The 20022-nt window shown below is 43.6% G+C and overlaps 1 protein-coding gene across 4 annotated transcripts in view; it reads right to left on the reverse strand.

The window, feature by feature from the left end:
- RASGEF1B (RasGEF domain family member 1B) overlaps nucleotides 1-20022 on the reverse strand; it is a 470215-nt gene that overhangs the window by 264399 nt on the left and 185794 nt on the right. For all 4 annotated transcript variants that reach the window (XM_045018874.1, XM_045018870.1, XM_045018871.1 and 1 more), the window contains one exon: nucleotides 19499-19546. Coding sequence is in view for 2 of the 4 variants with exons in the window: in XM_045018870.1 (XP_044874805.1) it covers nucleotides 19499-19546 (48 nt within the window). In the remaining 2 variants the exon portion in view is untranslated. The remainder of the gene's footprint in view (nucleotides 1-19498; nucleotides 19547-20022) is intronic.

The following is a 20022-nucleotide window of genomic DNA, read 5'->3' on the forward strand; positions in this document are numbered from 1 at the left end:
ACATCACCATTTAACCAGATGCCTTAAGGGTCTCAGAGACTGGAATGAACGGATTACATAAGGATTTTTTTAAAAAGATTCACAGGAGAGGAAAATGCCTGGGAGATCATTTAGGTTTTCTTCCAGATAGCATGCATGGAATCAAAAAGTTTGGTTTGTTTCATTATTACGGAAGTCAGCCTATTCTGACATCTGAACTGGCTGGCACAAATGGGAATTAATGTTTTCTGCATGCTCCCAGTCAAAATACACTATGAACTTTCACAGTGTGCCCTGACCTCAGCTTTAACCTAGAGAAACCACTCTGAGTGGCTGTAAGATGCAATTCAGTATCTGTGCTGCTTCAGTGCAGAGACTCCTGGGGCAATTCCGCCATTAAAGGTTACACATTTTTGCTTGCAAAATAAGATCAAACCATCATGCTCATCTAGTGAGTGATGGCCACAGCATGCAGCCTAAACGGAGAAAGGTCATGGCTTACCTGCTAAGCTGCAGCATACTAGATAACAGCTTTGTACTTGTTAGCAGAGTTTGCTAGCTTATATAGACTGATGGTATGAGTTAAAAGTTTCACAGAGTGTCAAGATTGCTGCCTGTGAATTATGGCAGGTGGAGTGAAATGAAATAATAGATCTAAAGCCTTTTATTCGGAACTAGAATGGAATCCAAATCCCTTTTTCAGGTTCAAATGAAATATGGTTAACTTTAGTTTCTTTTATTCTCTTTGTGACTCTGCATATCTCGGTTTTACAAACGATCCAGGACAGATGCCAAAATATTGAGTAAGATTCATTATTTGAGGCCTGATTTTGCCACCCTTTCTCATGTTCAATGGCACCTCATGTTACAAGCAGCCTATTGAAATCCAGGCCCAGCTCTATCACAATGACCAATTTCTGGAAATGTCATCAGATTTCTTACAAGGTTCACAGATTCAAGTGGTAGCGTAACCATACTTAATGGAGACAATCTGCTGAATCAGTGATACTCACTCTGAGCTTCTATAGTCACATGCTACCCATTGGGCTGTATTGCATGCCATTTGTATAGTTTGTAGGTCTCATCAGAGTTCCTCATACTATGTAAGGCCTGAAGCAGAAAACAGCACCATTATCACAGGTGTACTGCCTACAATGCCTGACACATGTAAATCAGGATGGGTGGAGTGCTGAGAGTATGTCCTTTGTTCCCAGAGCAGCTGGAGGCCAGAGGAAAGGGAACAGAAGGAGGAATGTATTGTGTCAAATGAGGTCACAGAGCTCCACAGATTAATCACAACATTTATGTCATGCTGTTGCTGCATCAGTATGAAGTGACATTCAGTCACAATTAAAACATAACACGCCCATATTGAAAAGTCCTACAAAATTTAATAGGGATGAAAGGGTTCTGTAGCAATGCTGCAGATCCCAAGCATTCAAATATCAGGATTTTTCAGGGTCTGACTCATAAGATTTGCTTTTTTTAAATCTTATGGTTTTTAAGCCAGACATTCTACATTCTGTCTTATTTGCCTTCTAGTTTTTAAGACTTTAGGATATGCTCTTGCTTTTCAGCTTTTCTCCACAACCAGGAGGATTAGAAACTTACTTTTTTTTTTTTTAAATAATGAAAGCAGAGCTTCTCATCCTAACAAGTGACTCCAGGAGCTGGGGCTTTAAGAAGCAAATATCTTACAACCCACAATATAATTACTGTATTTTTATAAAATTTTATTTGTATAGAAAAGAAAAACACTGCCATAGAAATTACTTTTAAGACTTCTAGCTGTAAATAGACAATGAGATCCTTCTTTCAAGGTTTTTTTTTTTAAACCATTCCATAGAAGGGATACAATTTTCTCTTAAAATCTGTTGGAATTTTCCCTATGCCAGGACATCATGCTATAATTAGCTCATGGCACTCTGTCATGAAGTTGTTCTAGGTTTTGTAACATTAAGGTACACGTATAGCTATCCCCGCTGTACACGTATAGCTATCCCCGCTGTATCCAGGATGTACCTAGCATGCTGAAATAAGACAGGAAGAACAGAAGACTCGAGCAAGCTCCTCTTTTCGGTCTACAAAACTATGGAGTTCTATAGATTTCACACATTAAGAACTACAGGTGCATGTAATTAAATATCTTCCACATATATACACCTGTGATTGAGACTGAATTTGCAAGCATATCTGCACAGGTGTGCGAAGCTTAAAGTGCTGCTACTCCCATATGTCACAGATTCAGATAAACACCTGCAGCAATTTGAAGTGAAGGTTCACATTCATTTCAACTTGCTTTTAGGGCACATATCTGTATCATCATTCTAAACCTACGTGTTTACTTCTTGGCTTGGAACCTGACATTCTACAAGCACCTATGTTGATTTTGCTTTGTTCTCCGTGGAACTAGCTGGGAGGCACTACTACTATTTTTACAGCAAACCTGTTGTGAACATATCCATGCACTAAACTACTTTTCATCACAATCATGGGCAAAATCAACCCCTGCCAGGAGGTGAAATTACATAATACGGACACAAAGCACGTGGTTTTAAAGAGGCAGTACAGACATGGATGTTAAAGTGACTCTGCACAGATTTTTGGTTGCTTTGCTGAAAAAAATTAATCTGTGGTGTTTTTTTATATTCCTTAGTAATAAATAATGTATTTTATTCTAAAAATATTGATACAAATGGGCCAGATGTCAGAGCATGAAACAAGTTATTAGAAACAAAGGAGGGAGAAAAAGTAGGGCAGAACAATTTAGCCTCATATAGAAGGACTGGATGGAGAAAAACACAATCATGGAAACAAATGAGCTGCACAGACAGGGAAAGGAACAAGACAGATCTCAGCCCAGGTTTCGGGAACCCTTTTTCTAACTAGATTTATGAAGCTCGCTCCTTAAAATATCTCGTCTCTGCATTGCACCTGGTTATCCTGAAACAAAGCAAAATAAAAGAGAAATCAAAAGTGCAGCAAATAATCCCTTTTGCTTTCTGACTTTCTTTCCCCCCTCACTAAAAGATGGCCAGATCAAGCTGCATTCTTTGATGCTAGATACTTGTTTGTTTACAGAACATGCAAGCGTTGGAGGCCTATTGATTTCTTACCTTAACTGGAAGTACTATCCTAGGAGCTGTTCATGGAAAAAGGGATGCAAACAAACACAGGCACTTGTGGGTACACTTTGTATGCGGTGGGAGCCTGAGGGCCAGGTTCTGCGCTCTCACTGAGAAACCCAGAATAGCTGCATTCAGTTCTATGAAGTCACTCTGCGTTTATGCCGGTATGAGAACAGGGGCTTGCCCTCCCGCGTGTCTGTTTGCACGTGCTGTTTAAACTGCAGGGTTGTATTTTTTGTTTGTTTGTTTTCACCAAAAGGAGTAGCACTGTTTAAAAGGACACATGGCATTAGTCAGTGTGGAAGAAAGCCTGCTACAGAAACCTCAAAGAGCTCCACTTCCCAGAGGTCAATATTCTTTGTTCCATTGGCATCCTCATCAAGGTGAGGATAAGTAGATTTTGTGCATGAGAGAGGCAATTTCAAGACTAGCCCTCTTGCTAAACGTCTCAGACTGCAGCAACTTCATCAAGGACAAGAAGTCTAAACACCAGGTATCACAGGGTTCTGCATGATTGAAATGCCAGTGAAGATAATTCAGGGGTGGGCAAACTTTTTGGCCCAAGGGCCACATCGGGGTTCCAAAATATGTATGGAGGGACGGGTAGGGAAGGCTGTGCCTCCCCAAACAGCCTGGCCGCTGCCCCATATCCACCCCCTCCCACTTCCTGTCCCCCTCCAAACTCCCCCACCCATCCAATCCCCCCTGCTCCTTGTCCCCTGACCGCCCCCTCCCAGGACCCCCACCCCTAACCACCCCCTATTCAACCCCCCTGCTCCCTGTCCCCTGAGTGCCCCAACCCCTATCCGCACCCCCGCCCCCTGACAGGCCCCCCAGGACTCTCACGCCTATCCAACCCACCCCGTTCCCTTGACCGCCACCCAAAACCTCCACCCCATCCAACTACCCCCTGCTCCATGTCCTCTGACTGCCCCGCGGGACCTCCTGCCCCTTATCCAACCCCCCTGCTCCCCACCCCCTTACCATGCCACTCAGAGCAGCATGTCTGGCAGCCACGCCGCCCGGCAGGAGTTCACAGCCCTGCCACCCAGAGCGCTGGCGGCATGGCGAGCTGAGGCTGTGAGGGCGGGGGACAGCGAGGGAGGGGCCGGGGGCTCAAGGGCTAGGCAGGACGGTGGGTAGTTTGCCCACCTCTGAGATAACGGTAGATAGGAAAGCCAAGAACTGTTGACAGGCACTCATTTACAAGAGTGCCTGCGTAACTAGGATAAGCAGATCGAAATCGGCTGATATTTTCATTTGGAAGTCTTATTTTTGGGGAATATCTGGAGTCAGAAAAACCTTAAAAAATAGAAAGGGTAAAATATGAATTATGATAGGGGAATGAGCACTTGGACAGCAACATCACAAAAAACACGTGAAGAGAAGAGCAGAGCTCTCTCTCTCTCTCTCTCTCTCTCTCTCTCTCAATACATCTTCAGCGTCCGTACTCTTCGTGAGACAATGGTAACAGAGGCAGAACTGGGTGGCAGAACTATGTCAGCAGTGCACAGACTATCTGCCATCTTTTCAACATAAGACACCGGGGCGTGTGTAATGCCCAAAGGAAGAGGAGGCCCAGAGAGACGGCCATTAAAATCGCGCACTTAAAACATTAACCAAAGCACAGTTTTCCTCTTCTTGCTCTCCAGACCTTAAGCTGGTGTAGGAGTGACACTGATTTACCCCAGCTGAGGTTTTGGCTCTTCTCTGAGTGATTTCCCCCTCCCTAGAGTACACTGTACTCCACACTTTCTAAGAGATCAGGCTGCATCTTCTCCCATGCCCATGTTCCCCTCAGATATTTTATGCATTTTTCATCCTATTAAAATACTGCAGCTACTGTTTTTTCTCCTTAACAACCTGGTACAGATCCAGCCCCTCCCCTCGCCCCCCTTTCCCTCTCCCCGCACTAAGGACCCTTCGCATTAGCTCCCTGCGGGAGACAGTGTTTATAAAAGCATTTAAAGCCTACATTTGAAGCCTGAACTGCCTGACAACAGTATCCGTTTAACAAGAGAAAAAAGACTGACCAAGGTCAACCCGCCAAGGCTCTCACATCCCAGGTTTCAGCTCTGAAGCCAGTTGACCCTTGCCATTCAGTACACATCAGGAACTAATCCATTGAGAATGTCAAGATCAGAGTTGCTTTAGTATTGGGAGAATGCCAAACATGTAACATGCTGCACACTGAAAGCCTCCTGAGCTGATGTAACGGGTCTGATGCATTTAGCGACATGGCATGGCAGACAAGGCTTAGGCATGATGTTCTCTTACTGTTAGAAGGACTCTTTGAGACAATGCTTCTGCCACCATAACGTGAGCTGGTCAAAGAAACTTCAGTGGAGCCCAACCGATAGCAATGTGCAGTTCTGTCAAAATCAAAACACTTCACAAAATCATGTTGATTTCGGCAGAGTTTTGCCCAGAAACAAAAGAGGGGGTGGGGTGGAGGGAGTTCTGTTAGTGTTGAAATGTCTCATTTCAACATTTTCAAAACCTTTTTATTTTTCATTTTGAAATGACTTTTCAGGGTTTTTTGTACTATTATTCTGTATGTTGTATATTGTAATAAAAAATAAAGACAAAACCAAAATGAAACAAAATCAATTTTCTTGAAACAAAATATTTTGACCAACCCAAAGTAACCTTTTTCCCAGAAATTTCCTTCACGGATCATTTCAGAATTTTCAGGTTTTGCACCGACTGGGGGAGATGCCATACTTCACAATCTTGACATTCTTTGCAATGGAACCTCTATGAACTGCACAGCTCTAATCAAAATGTAACATTTCGGCCCTTTGCCTTAAGGATAATGAATGACCTATATTTTTAAAAAAAGTTTCTACCCAGTTTTATGGCCCCTCATCCCTGCAGTATGTCAGTGCCTCACATACAATTAATGCAATTATTTTCCCACCATTCTGGGAGGCAGGAAAGAACTATTTTCCCCATTTGACAGATTGGGAATGTTATTAAATGACCTGCCCAAGACCACACAGGAAGTCTGTGTCAGGTCAACAAATTGAAATCTGATCTCCTGAGTCCTAGTCCAATACCTTAAGCACTAAATCATCCTTCCCCCTCTCTCTGCCAAGTTAAGATATTTCACTGCTTCTACAAGTATTCCCCATTATACATAGAAAGTATCTTTCTCAGAGAGCTGAGAACTTTCAAACTATTGGAAACTTTCTGTGCAACCACTATGTTTACAAGAGCTATCTGTATTCTGTTCCTTCCTCTTATGCTTTTATAGGCAGTGCAGCTGGCAACATCTGTAGCTAAGGTTGCCCAACATTTTCTTGACACTTTCCATTATAAGACACCATTTTCAGTTGCTTATAACTTTGCGAAACTTTAACCATCTGGTCTGAAATGTTCCATGCATCTACCTCAGGCTGACATTTTCTGGAAAATTTCAGTAAAAATAGGTCAACTGTTTTTCAGAATGAGGGGAGGGGAAAATACATTGTTTTGCTCATTCTTACAACCCGTTTTTTAAAATCAAGCTCTATCACCCTCTATGCTTTGGAGCAAAGACTTGAAGCTTGACAGGGGTGAATCCTTGATGTCAGAAATGGGCCTTTTATTGTCCCCATAAAAATCCACCTAAATTTGACCAAGTTCTGAGTTTCTGAAAAATTACAGTTTGCACATGCTCTGTGTAAACTTGTTGGAGTTTGGCTGCTAAATTCTCCCAAGATGCCATCTGCACTGAGCGCACTCCAGCCCATGGCTGCAGGCACTGAGAAGGACTTTTCCTGCAATTGCTCTTGACCCATAGAGGATAGCAACCTACTACTGCAATCAGTTACTCTGCTAGCTCAGGTGGCAGAGGTAGTGGCAGTGCACTGTGGATCTAAAAGGTTCTAACCCTGGTGAAGAACAATGTGGGAGTAAATATGATGCCATATGATAAAATTTGCATCTGCATTATTATGCAGTTTTTAGTTACATGATGATATACTTCCCCCCACCCCCACAAGATCCCTGCCTCATTCAGTGCACAGAACAAATTTATTCTAAAAATTCAAATTTTGCTTACTGATTATCTAAGAACAGAAAAAGGGACTAAGTTAATGAATTAACTGTTCACTAAGACTATTTCACTCAGCTACAAATATGAGTAGCAGAGGATCGACGTTGTGGCGATCGATGCATCAGCGGTCAATTTAGCAGGTCTAGTGAAGACCCGCTAAATTGACTGCTGATCACTCTCCCGTCGACTCCTGTACTCCACCTGATCGAGAAGAGTAGTGGGAGTTGATGGGAGAGTGTCTCCCATTGATATTGCGTAGTGTGAACCCCGCGGTAAGTAGATCTAAGCTACATTGATTTGAGTTACGCTATTCGCGTAACTCACTATTCACGTAACTCAAATTGCATAGCTTAGATCAACTTTTCCCTTTAGTGTACGCAAGGCCTCAGCAATGTCTTCATTGCTCCTTTCTTGCTCTCCTGCTGTTCTTCTCAAAACTATTTTTGGGACACCGATTACAATAGAATGATAATTAGAACTTTAGCAAAGGAATCATGACCAAAGAAAAACAGAGTTAGTGGCCTGAGCATAGGAGTGAACACCAGGAGCTGCCAAACTCCAATCCCAGTCACAACCCATCTGTAAAGTCGGGGCAAGAATACCTCACCAGCTGATGCCATAATGCTATAATTTGCAAGAAAGAAAGAGATGCTGAAAAGAATTTGCTTTGTAAAGTGCTCTGAAGATGAAAAGTTCTACGCAATATCATTACCACCATGGCTGCCTAACACTTAAGCTTTTAGAAGCAGGTTCTATTAGTGCTGGAAACACCACCAAACACATCACACATATGCTGCACTGCTAATATCAGGACCATGAATTACCGTAAATAACAAGAAACATAATAATGCATTGTGTTGATGCTCCCAAAAATTTAAACTAATCCAGTGCATTAAGTAATACATGCTTTAGTGAAAGGTCAGTGGAGGTAGCCATTCATCAAGGACTCAAAATATATGTTCATTCAGATAGTGCAAAACTCTGAAGCTTATTGCTACAGTTGTATAATGCAACTTCCTTCCTCCTCTTCTCTATAGGCTCTCATAAATTTTAGGAAGGAGGATAGCCTCTACATCAAAAAAACAAATACTTTAGTGTAGAAAAAAAATATTTGGGTAGGCTTTTATGAGTGAAACAAACCAGCGCTATATAAACCACTCCCTCTCTCTGTGTACAGTGCTGCTCTTAAAGGTAAAGTGTTACCACTGTAACATTCAGGGAAAGATAAATATTAAACCCTCAGTGGTGCTGGAACTAGGGGTGCTGCCGCACCCCTGGGTTTGAAGTAGTAATAACAAACACCAAATACATGATTTCCATCATCAGCCCCCCAACTGTAAAAGTTGTTCCAGCACCCCATTAAACCCTTCTCCTTTAGCAGATCACTTCTGTGACCGAATAAGCTGCACTGTCTGGCCCAAATCCTGGTACCTTCGTGGCAATAGGAGTTTTGCTATTGACTTAAATAGCATATAGGATTTGACTCTGTATGAATCAATTCTCCACCACCAACAGCTTCTTCAAAATTAATCAGTCATTCTCTGTAACAATTTATTCTTTTCTGCTGAATTCCGATGTAGCTCTCCTATCAGATTATCCGTTTGCAATCAATTCAGAACACTGTTAATGCCATTTGGTGGGCAAGAGATCAATTTTCAGAGTGCTTCTGAATAATGAATCCCCAATGCATTAATAAAATCAACAGTAAAACATGAATAATGGGCAAATTCTGCTCTTGACTCAGGCTGAAATCAGGGGCATTGCTCTATTTACATTGGTGTAGATGAGAGCAGAACTGGGCCCTTGGAATTCACTCAGACTGTGTCACCTCTTTTGTTTTGAATAATCTCTACTTCCATACACTTTTTCTCTCAGTTGCTGCTACATTGTGGCTTCATCCCAGGTTTAGCTTTCCTCTCCTATTCTGCCATCAGAGCTAAGCAGGAGCAATTACCTTTGAACAAAAGAACAGATGAAGGTGTCCTTTGACGTAGAGAATGGAGTCTACAAGGTAGGTTAGACCACATGACTCTTACTTTTCACGTACACCCCTTCCATGTTTGCTAACAATGGTGGCTAATATCAAGGGAGAACTGTGTTTCAACCTGGGGCACAACAGTTTCTTAGCACAATCCCCTCCTTCTCTGCCAGTCTACATCCACCACCCCCTAGTGTAGCTGGATGTGAGGCATACTCCCAGCCCTGCCATTCACGCCACCCAGCCATTACTATTGCACAATCAAAACATTGGGCTGTATGCAAAATGACCACTAAGCTGCAAGGTATACAGTTCAGTTCCCTGAAGAAGATAATTAGGAATGTTAAACCAGAAACCTGCTAAAACCTCCCTCTGCAGAAAATCTAGACTGTTAACAGGTTTACGTGTTGGATAGGTCACATTAATCCAGTGCCCAAGTTATTGTGCAGAGATACATTCCTGTAGGGTTTAGCAGGATGCTCTAGGAGGTACAGTCCTACATATTCCCCCCTCCATGTGCAGAGACACATATCACATGCATATAGTAACCCTTAGCATAAGTTTCAACCCTGTGCAAGTTGGAGGCCAGTACAACTGAAGACGGGTAGATATTCCGGAACTCCCAAAAATGGGGTTTATAATCATTTTTGCAGAGCTGGCTGGCATCAAAGAGAAGCTGCCCAACACGGTATACTTTATACATGGAAATCTCTTCATCTTACCAAACTAATTCAGGTCAGATAGACGGAGCAAACCAGGAAACGTGTGTATTTCCTTCAGCCTATGATTCAGCTGACATTTCGATGCACCTGTCTAGTTACACTCAAAGTCTAAAACCACAATCCTAGTCTATAGCAGAAGGGAAAGAAAAGACACAAAAGGGTCAGAACACAAAGGAAAGATGCTGCTCCTTCAAATGTGGATAACATAAATCATTTGTGTTTGCACTGGAAGGGCTAATGACCCTGAGAAGATGTGTATGAATTTGCACATGCATATACACACAGAGTTGTGGTAACTGCATGCCCACCTGGCTAGTTAAATGCACAAGTGCCCAATTAAGCATGCTACCATGAATGTCAGTGCAACTGCAGTAACTGCAATTCGGTATGTGAATGCATAGACATCTCTGAAAACCTTGTCCTATGTGCAGGTGGCTGGATTCTCATTGTTGGATGATCTAGTTGGTGCCTTCTTTAGAGTACTGTACGGTACACAGTTCAAGGAGGGTCCGTTATGACAGGTAGGACCGCAGGGGGCCCACAGTTGGGCAGAAGAGAATTAGAGTTCTGCACATGAAGAGCTACTCTCCTCCCACACAGCACGTAAGGAACAAGCATGAGAAAGGTGTGCTGAGCCAGTGCCATGCCACACACGCAGGCCCCACAAGACATCAGAATTGCCCAGCAATGAGAGAACCTCCCCACTTTCGGGAAGGCATGACAGAAAGCAGAGGGGAGGATTTGATGTTTCAGGTGGGGGAAATCGATGTCCTTCATGCCCTTCCTCTGCAGGTCCTCTGCCTGCACATGCTATTTCTTGGGGGCTTCCTTTGTCCTTCCCCCAACCCTTCCTAGCTGCTTTCTCCACCCCTGCAGGCTTCCTCCACACACCCCTTCCTGGCTACTTCATGCTGACTATAACTGGGTCCTTCTTCAGTGGCCCCCAGCCATTGCCACTTCATGCTTCCAGCTGCTTCCTTTCCCTACCCTTGCATCCCCCTCCCCTCTCCCAGCCAGGGCAACGTGGTCCTGTTCCCTTTCCTGAACTCTCTCTCCCCTGCCCCAATCCACCACTCCCGTCATTTAGAGAAGCTGTACAGATTTTGATAAAATAAAACAGCAGATACAAGTGATACTGTGCATGGGTAAAAGGCTGTCTACAAAGGGGAGTGGGGACAGCCATCAAGTCAATTCCCGGAGGGTGGCGGCAGATGGCCTAGATCCAGAACTTGCAAAATGACCAGCCTGCCTTGCAGGTGAGCAGTAAATACAGCCTTGATACAGAGGCTACCACTAGAATAAAGCGAAGTACGAGTGATAAAATGTCACCATCTCTCACTCCTTGTCAAGCTGGCTCACTTCTCCCCATAGCCCTTTCATTCTACCCCTGCAGGCATGCTGGGCTTATGCACAAATGACAGCACTTGGAGAGCTAGCCGTGGGAGTGCTGCAACACCGGGGCTTGTTACATCTTCCTGAAGCATCACAGAAGCAGAGTAGGGACCAGAAATTGCCTGGTTCTTGGGAGTACTGAAGATGGAGATATTGATAGTGGGGAAAGGGAAAGCAGCAAAATCCGAAATGAGAGTGTAAGAAAAAACAACCCAGTGACAGAGAAAACCCATCCGCAACTCCAAACTGCCAAGTCCACCTGCTCTTCAGGAGAAGAGGGAGGATATGACAAGTCTCAGTAATAAGTGGAGGTCCAGCATCACTCCACCATCATCCTGATACACTGTTCGCAGCTTTGCACATCTCACTTAAACCACTGATCTGTTTCCCCCGCAAAGGGAGACACCAGCACATTCTTCTTTTCAGCTGAGAATCCTTAATATGCCTGAGGAAACGCTTCAGGGGCAGCTGCAGTTTTTCAGCCTTGTGGATTGAGGCTTGGCAGCAAAAGCATTTGGTTTTGTACACTTGCTGGCATTCTTTGCAGCAGGGAGGGGCGTTCACGGTGTGTCTGTTGGATCTGGGGTATTTTAGGCCAAGACTTTGCAGTACCATGAGAACAGGGGACATATTGCCAGCCCTACCAATTTCGGGCCTCCCTGATTATTTCCGAAATTCCCATGACTAGTATCCACTCTTCCTGAAGACAGAGAGAGAGATAGATCAGTGGGGTGGATTCTCTCAGCTGAAGTAAAAATAAGGTACATGGAACGGGACAGGTTTACCATTCAATTATAGCGATGTCATTTAGATGTAAGCATCCGCCAGATATAGACCATGACGTGTAAATTTGATATTTCCATCTGTGCATAGTGCAGCTTACAGTGGCGGGTATGGACAGAAATCAGTGAGAAGGCACAGTACCTTAGATACAAATGTACTTCCATTATCGATGGCCTCACCTTGCTCAATTTACACTGGAGACACAGACAAACAACATGCCTTTGTCTAGGATAAATTTGTTTATCAGCTCCACTTGGATTGCTTGGTCTGAACATATTTTAGTAACATATTTACAGCACACCTACTCTTTACACACCACCCACACATACACCACGCAATAATATTAATCACCAGTATGTCACCAGCTTCCATAAAAGACTATACTTTTATAGTATAATAATATTGTATACAATCAGTTGATTCAATTGCTTATTCTTTGGGGTTCAGAACCCTTGTTTTCCCCCAGCAGTGTCTGGACCCTGATTGTCCCAATAGGGTCATATTATTCTTTATTCATAATTAGTCATTTGATTATCAGATCTTCATGAATCCTAAAGGTTTCTCATATTTTATCACAAATATTTATTCTTCCTATTATTCACATTGTAAATTCATTATTATTCTCCTGCTGGAAGTTTCAGTCACCAATCAGGAAGCAGAAAAAAAAAAGATTCAGGCAACCACTCTCACAAGCTGAGCAATGATTACTGAATGGTCAGAAGCAACATGAACATAAAAACCATCCAGCAATTACTCATGAATATCAAATACATTCTTGAAATCAGCATCAGTTCCTGAAAGATTGGCTAAAAGAGGGGCTAAATCTGGAGTGAGTTGTATTCTAAACAAATAGCTTATCATCTTTACTGGCAGAGTAATGCATTTTCTGGGTAATGTGAGTAATACGTGGAGGTGGCTTCTGAAGGATCATACATGTTTCTAGAGACCACACTAATAAATGCAGAACATACAAAACAGTATTATTAGGGATGGAAGTGTGTGTTTTAGTCCACCGAGCTGGGATTGAAATGTACTTCAGGAATCAAAGCTTTTGGAGACTTCCACATTTTGTGACCATGTTTTCTTTAAAGGGAACATTGTAAAACCATGCTCAGAAGTCTCATAAATCAGATATATGATAATGCCAGGGAATTACTCCTTTGCTAGGAATCAGAATGTACTGTGAGCAAACAGAATTACTGGGAAGACATACAGCATTTGATGTCTTCAGAAAGAAGAGGTTGCAAATGAAAAAGACATGAGAGAAGAAAGAAGTAGACACACCGAAGACTTTGGGGGTACAAGCAGCAAGAGATGATGGACAGAGATTTGGAGACACAAGACATCTGTGAAATGTGTACAGAGCTGAGCAAATCATTCATAGTGAATATCGGATTTGAGGACTTTAGCTTGTTTTTGTTCACAAATTATCTGTAAGCAGCTTATGTAGCTGAATGTATTCATCATCCAAAATTATTCAATGAATAGTTTCTATTGTTTGTTCCTGCTCTGCAAATTGTTCATAAGCAGTTTGTTGTGGTTATGCAATGTTTTAAATTGAAGACGTGTTGGCTAGCTTTGACTGAGCATGAATCACATATGTAGTATTGGTGTGAGCAGTGATGCCATGTAGTGACTAAGGTGGAGGAGTACGTATGACAGGACTGGACGTGGGAGCAAAGCAGTGGGGGGAAAAGGAAGAGAAGACTAGAGCAGGGGTTCTCAACCTTTTTCTTTCTGAGGCCCCTGACCCAACATGCTAAAAAACTCCACGGCCCACCTGTGCCACACAACTGTTTTTCTCCACACACCACAGGGGGCACCACAAAGCTAAGTTGCTCAGGCTTCGGCTTCAGCCCCAGGTGTTGGGGCTTGTGGCCCAGGGCTGCACTCCTGTGCGGCGGGGGCTTTGGCTTTCTGACCTTGGCTTAGCGAGTCTAACGCCGGCCATCCTTGGCAGCCCCCCCCAGAAACCTGCTCACGGCTCCCCAAGGGGCCCCAGATCCCTGGCTAAGAACCTCTGGACTAGAGGACTTGTGACAACGAGGGACTGAAGATATGAAGCAGAAAACTGACCTGTTAAGGGTTTAAATTAAATTTCTTTCTTTGTGTGAGACTGGAGCGATTATTAGGCAGCGGAGATTAATACGATCCATGCTATTGTCTCTGCTCCTCGACTGAATAAGTGTACCAGAAAATTAGGTGTCCGGTGCAAATATTTGTGTTTGCAAATTCAAAGTGTTCAAACTGCAAATTCAAATTTCCCAGTGAACAATGCTACCCAGTAACTCATTCACTGCGATATTCATGGGAAAGGAACACAAAAGGGGAATGCGCACACACAACTTCCCTTTCCTATCCAAGCAAGTTTTAGTGAAGAAGTCTTAAGTTGTTATGAGCTGGGTAAAACCTTTTTATGGGGTGAATTAAAACCCTGTTAATAATTATGTGAGACCATGTCTTTCACTTCAGATAGCTGTAAGCAACACTGAAGGGGCCACATCTAAAATAAGGCTGAAGATAGTCTGCCCAGAAATTACCAACGCAGGCAGTGGGCTCCACTCGGTTTCATGTCCACATGGGTAGGTGAGTGTGTGCATCTAAAAAAGACAAACTGAGACAAACGGAAGATAAAGAGATGGAGGCAAAAAGCAAGCAAGCCAAGCAGCAACCTGTGGGCACCGTGTGTGACCCTGGGAAAAAGCTACAAAGAGGTTTTTTTGGTTTGGTGTTAGCTAAAGAGGCTTGGGGCTGGAAGCTAAGAAACTATTCCTTTGTTTCCGGTTCCTCCGGCGTTTGGAGAAGGAGACCCTGATACATTTCTTGTAAACTAACAACATTAAATCAAGGAAAACACCAGACTATCAATTTCTATCCCCATCTGGAACATTCGCAGGACCAGAGGTATGTGCGGGGAGGGGGCAAGCAGGAGCACAGCCTTCCCCCCTGCCCCCGCCCCCGCAGTCAGCACAGAACTCCTCTGGGGCCGGAGCGGGAAGAGCAAACTCCTCCGACCCCAGGGCTGCAGAGGCAGGGAGGGAGAGCCGCAGTAGCAAAAAATAGCTCCTCTGGCCGCCTCCACTGCCACCGCCGGGGAAGAGCCAGCTCCACCGGCCCCGGGGGTGGAGGGAGAGGAGAGACAGCTCCACCTGCCGTAGCGGGAAGAGCCGGTTCCTCAGCCCTGGGACGGGGCGGGAGATGACAACTCTCCCAGCCTGGGGCCATGGGGGAGAGAGGGGGAGCCAGCTCTATGCAGGCCAGGGCCGAAGCCAGGAGAGGCAGCTCCTCCAGAAAGTGCCCCTCCAAAAGCGGATAGATTTTTATTTCTCTGCACGCCGCTGCACAGGACACAACTTTCACTAGCCACTTGGATCAAAAAGGGGCAATAGTATTCTCCTAGCTCATAATGAAAAACAGGATGGGGATTGGTCCTGCTTTGAGCAGGGGGTTGGACTAGATGACCTCCTGACATCCCTTCCAACCCTGATAGTCTATGATTCTATGACCCTAGGGAACTGAGGGCTTAATCTTGTGAGGTGCTGAGCTCCCTTAGCTCCCAGTGAAGCCACCGCACAAACCCAGGCCCTGAAAAAGCAGAAGAGATCTTTGATCAAACAAACAGTTAGGAGGCAGGAAAGAACCCTATAAGCACAATGTACAAGTTTAGAATAATCAGTTTAGAGTAATCCCCTTCTTGCCTTAGATCTCACCAGGGTTACAAGAGCACAACTCCCCTTTGTTGATGTTGTAGTGGGTATAATCTACCTAAAACAGGCTGTTGCCATAATTACTGAGCAGAACTGTGGAAGGAGAGGCAGGGAACAAATCAGGAACTTAGTGTGGGACCTAGCCTGATTACATATTCTTCTAGCTCCACTGAATCGCTTTTAGCATTAGAGAGCTCAGGATGGCAAAGAACCCTCTACTGGGCCAATGGGCTAATAGCAGAATGGATTCACTTTGACATGGAAACCTGGGGTAGAACTGGGACTGGGTAATGCAGTTTGGAAATCTACTGAGTGCTGGGAGGAGGCTGATCTAGAGATCTCAACATAGCAATAGCAACCAAGGCCACAGTTCTAATCCAATTTCAGACAGACTCTCTCTTGTAGCAAGTCCATTAGGTCCAGTGATCTGGGCTGCATTAATATTTGGGCAACCAACCTGAGACATTTAAGACCTAATTTTCTGAGGTGCTGAGGACTTCTTCAGGGGCTCATCGACTTCAGCTGCAGTTGAAAGCATTTGGCGATTCTGATTAAAAGTGTCTGAAGTTGGGCGCCTAAAATCAGCAGCCATTGTGTGGAAAATGTGCCTTAATTTTTTTTTACTTCAGTTTCATCTTTAAATGAGTGTTGGTCATGCTCACTCTCCTCACCAGGGTGTGTAAGGATTAATTAACTAGAAGCTTTACATTGCTTTGAAAAGAAGTGTTAAGAATTAACACCACTAAGAGGCAGTCTGAATTTTAGCTCATGTTTTTCTGAATAACTATTTTTAACCACACAAAAGTGGTACATTGTGTGAGTCTCAAGAGTGTCATTTCTCATAATACAGAGCTATGAAGAGAGATCTTTATTCCTTTCAATGCCCAATTTTAACCATCATTTGACTTTGATTTGCAAAAGTGGTTTGACTTAAAAATTGTCAGGGTTACTCAAAAGTCAAAGAAGAAAAGTTCTACTAAGTGTGAAGAAAATTAATCAGCCCACAAACTGTCTTTGAGTTACAGGTCTAGGGCACCAGCTAATTTAAACATAAACTAATAATATTTGTTAACTGGGTTGTTCAGGGCACCTGACGGAATTTCTGTTTCCTTCTTCAGGTACAAGCCCTACTCTTCCCAGGTAGGTTTTATTCCAATCAATTCTCCCTTTCATAGTTCAAGGTGGTGTTTTTTCAATCCAGTTTTCGATACAGATTAGGATTAGGTTTTGTGGTCTGAAGTCAAATATGATCTGGAATTTGGGTTCAGATTTGGCAAGGCTAAAATCTTGCAAGATGAACTTCCAAGTTTGTGTCTTAAATTTGCAGAAATCTTATGAGATCAGCTATTCTTGTGAGATTATCCACACTCAGAAGAATTTGGTGAGGATATTTGGACAGAGCCTTAGCTCATGTAAATTGAACTTCAGGGGTGTTAGGCCATTTTACACTAAAAAAGGATCCAGCCCAGAGTTGCTAGATTATGGTTATAACTGAAAAAGACCAGAAGATGGTTCTGACTGAGTAGGAACCTAATACCACACTAGTGAGTTATGATACGAATTCAAATCCAGACCACAAATTCACAAGGCTTCAGAGTGGAGGTTCTGCTTTTTAACATATGTGTCTGTTGTACACCTTTACCCACAACCCCCACCCTCACCTTCCCCCTCCACCCTGCCAAGACATCTAGTTTGGAAATAACAGAGCATCTAATAAAATTTGTTCAGAATAGATCTTTTCAAGCTTCCCAATATACAGCTGGAATATACTTGATAAGATTAAAGTAAAGCTGGAGGGAAGATCAGAGATCAAAACTTCTTAAAAGCTTGGCCATCTTGTTCCTCTGCTTTTTCTATAACATGCCATGCTTAGATTAACAGCTTTTGGAAAGCCTTGAACCACAAATCAGTAAGCTTGTGCTTGAGTACAATTCCCCCTATCTAAAATCTGATTTAAAAACAGAGCTCTGTTCACTGTGTGGGAATCAAGAATGAGACAAGGTCAGAATGGGTCTGATTTTACAGACGGAAAACGGAATGCAGAATCAATATCACAACAAATCAGTCAAGTTCCAGAGTCAAAATGTCTTAGCTAGTGACTTGCCAGTACATGCATCTCTGAATATATTAAATCAATAAAACAAAACGATTCCTATTCTGATGGTAACAATAAAACTTGGAAAAATAAATACAGTCCCACCCATATTGCACACCAGTTTACTAGAGCAAAATGGCATTTGCAAATAGATGTTTCTTTCTATTGTCTTGATAGGGTATAGTGCACATTTTATTGGCATGTTACAAATTAAAAAATACTTTTTATAAAAAAATGAAAATTAGTGAGTAGTGTGCAGTACATGCGAAAATGTTTCTGGGCCTCAGTTCTCCATGTGTAAAATGGGGATAATAATACTTCTTTACTCCTCCCTTTGTCTTGCCTGTTTAAACAATCCCTGCTCCAAAGAGTTACAATCTCTTACTGTGTATGCACAGTGGTGCTCTGAGCTCATTTGGGGTCCTCAAGCACTACTGTAATACAAATAAATAATGGCAGAAGATACTGTTAAGAGAGTCAGACCCCCCCCCCCCCAAAAACCCACCTTATATTGGAAATACTATTTTTAATGTATAGATTTAAAATGTATTTGGGACCAAATGAGGCTGGGCTGAATGGAGGAACAAGCCATGAACAGGAATGAATGGCAGTGCTGTACTGCTCACTGTGCGTGTAAAGATGCATCGGGGTGAGAAGAAGAAGAAGATTTAAAACACTGAACATCTGGGGCCAGGCACAAGTTTTCCCACCCCGTTCTACGAGCCTACCAGGGAGTTGAACCACTCTGACTGGGTCATGCACTCTTCCACCACATCTTCTAGGGAGCCTCAGAAGGTGGGAGTTGTATAGAGCCCAGTTTTCAAAGAGAGCTGTTCCTGTGTCGTGTAACCCTAGGGACTGGGTCCTTGCTGCCTGGCTTCTCACAGGGATACATGTTTCTCCCAGGGCAGGTGCCGCTAAAGGTGTAGGAGAGTGCATTTTGTGTATGTGCGAGCAGACAGACACACGGAGTGAATCTGGCTCCTGACCTCAGAAAACCTATCAGCTCCCCAAAGCAGAAGCTGGAACACTGATAAACCTGATCACCTAGGAAGGGCAGCCTCCTCCCCTCCTGCACACCACACTTTCTACCTGTCTCATCCACTTTGTGGAACAAGTAAACGCCCTTTTCATTCAGCCCTCTCAAGTACAGTCCTTCCTCTTCTTCCAGCTATTCAGCATCCTGCCTCCCACAACTCATTTTGTCCATTCTGTGGGGATCAAGATGTGATCAATAGAACACTCCGGTTAGCTCTCAGTTATTGGTAACCGGTCAGGAATGACAGGGACACAAACTGCGTCTGAACATCACAGCTGAGCACTTGGTATATCAAAGGCTCCAAGAGAATTCTTCCAGGCTCAGTTTTTCAGTGCGACTCCATGTGACCTATTGAGCTGCTGCACTAGGCAGCGTGAGGTAATCATTCTTCATTAATTTTCTCAGAAATGCTCTAGAGATTAAATGGTATAGCCACTAATCATGGGAAAACAGCAGGTGCGGGGGGGATCCTAAACCCCAGCAGCTTCTCCCCATAAAATCTACTTGGCTGAAAGAATTCTCCATTGTTTCCCCACGGATCTTTGTAGAGTGTAACCATGAAAACCAGAAATCTATGCATCCGTTATAAACTAAGGAACAAGACAGACATAGTATTGAGCAAAAGAATTAACATACCTTCTGCTTGGTGCTTTGCTTCAGGCCAATACGGGACTGACTTCTGGACTACAAAACAAAAAGAAAGAGAGGGGCATCAAGACTAAATTAGTTGAGGGGGGCAAGGAGGCTAACACACTAGAGTAATACCTTGTTCAGACATCATGGGCCTGAAGATGAGAAGTGTTCAGAACCCAGCAGCTCCCATTGTTCTTAATAAAAGCGGCTAGATGCTGAGCGCTTTGGAAAATCTGGCCCCAGACCTCAATTCAGCCATCATTCATCCGAGAGCCAAATCCAGAGGCACCTCAATGTGCGTGTATAAAACCCAAAGGCAGCTTAGAAGTGGTGTACTAGCTGTATGACTATGCACAACAAGCACAGTCCCCGTCCAGAGGAATTCTCTGCCTGCTGCTTCCATATCTCCATGGCAGGTAACCAAAGGTGCCTTACGCAGGAGGAAGACGTGGGCAACCTAGGAAGAGGAAGGGCTGTAGCCAGTGGATTCGTGCACAGCACAGAACTACTGGGCAAAACCCTTGTAT

Source organism: Mauremys mutica, chromosome 5 (assembly GCF_020497125.1).
Source record: "Mauremys mutica isolate MM-2020 ecotype Southern chromosome 5, ASM2049712v1, whole genome shotgun sequence".
In the NCBI taxonomy this organism is placed as follows: Eukaryota; Metazoa; Chordata; order Testudines; family Geoemydidae; genus Mauremys; species Mauremys mutica.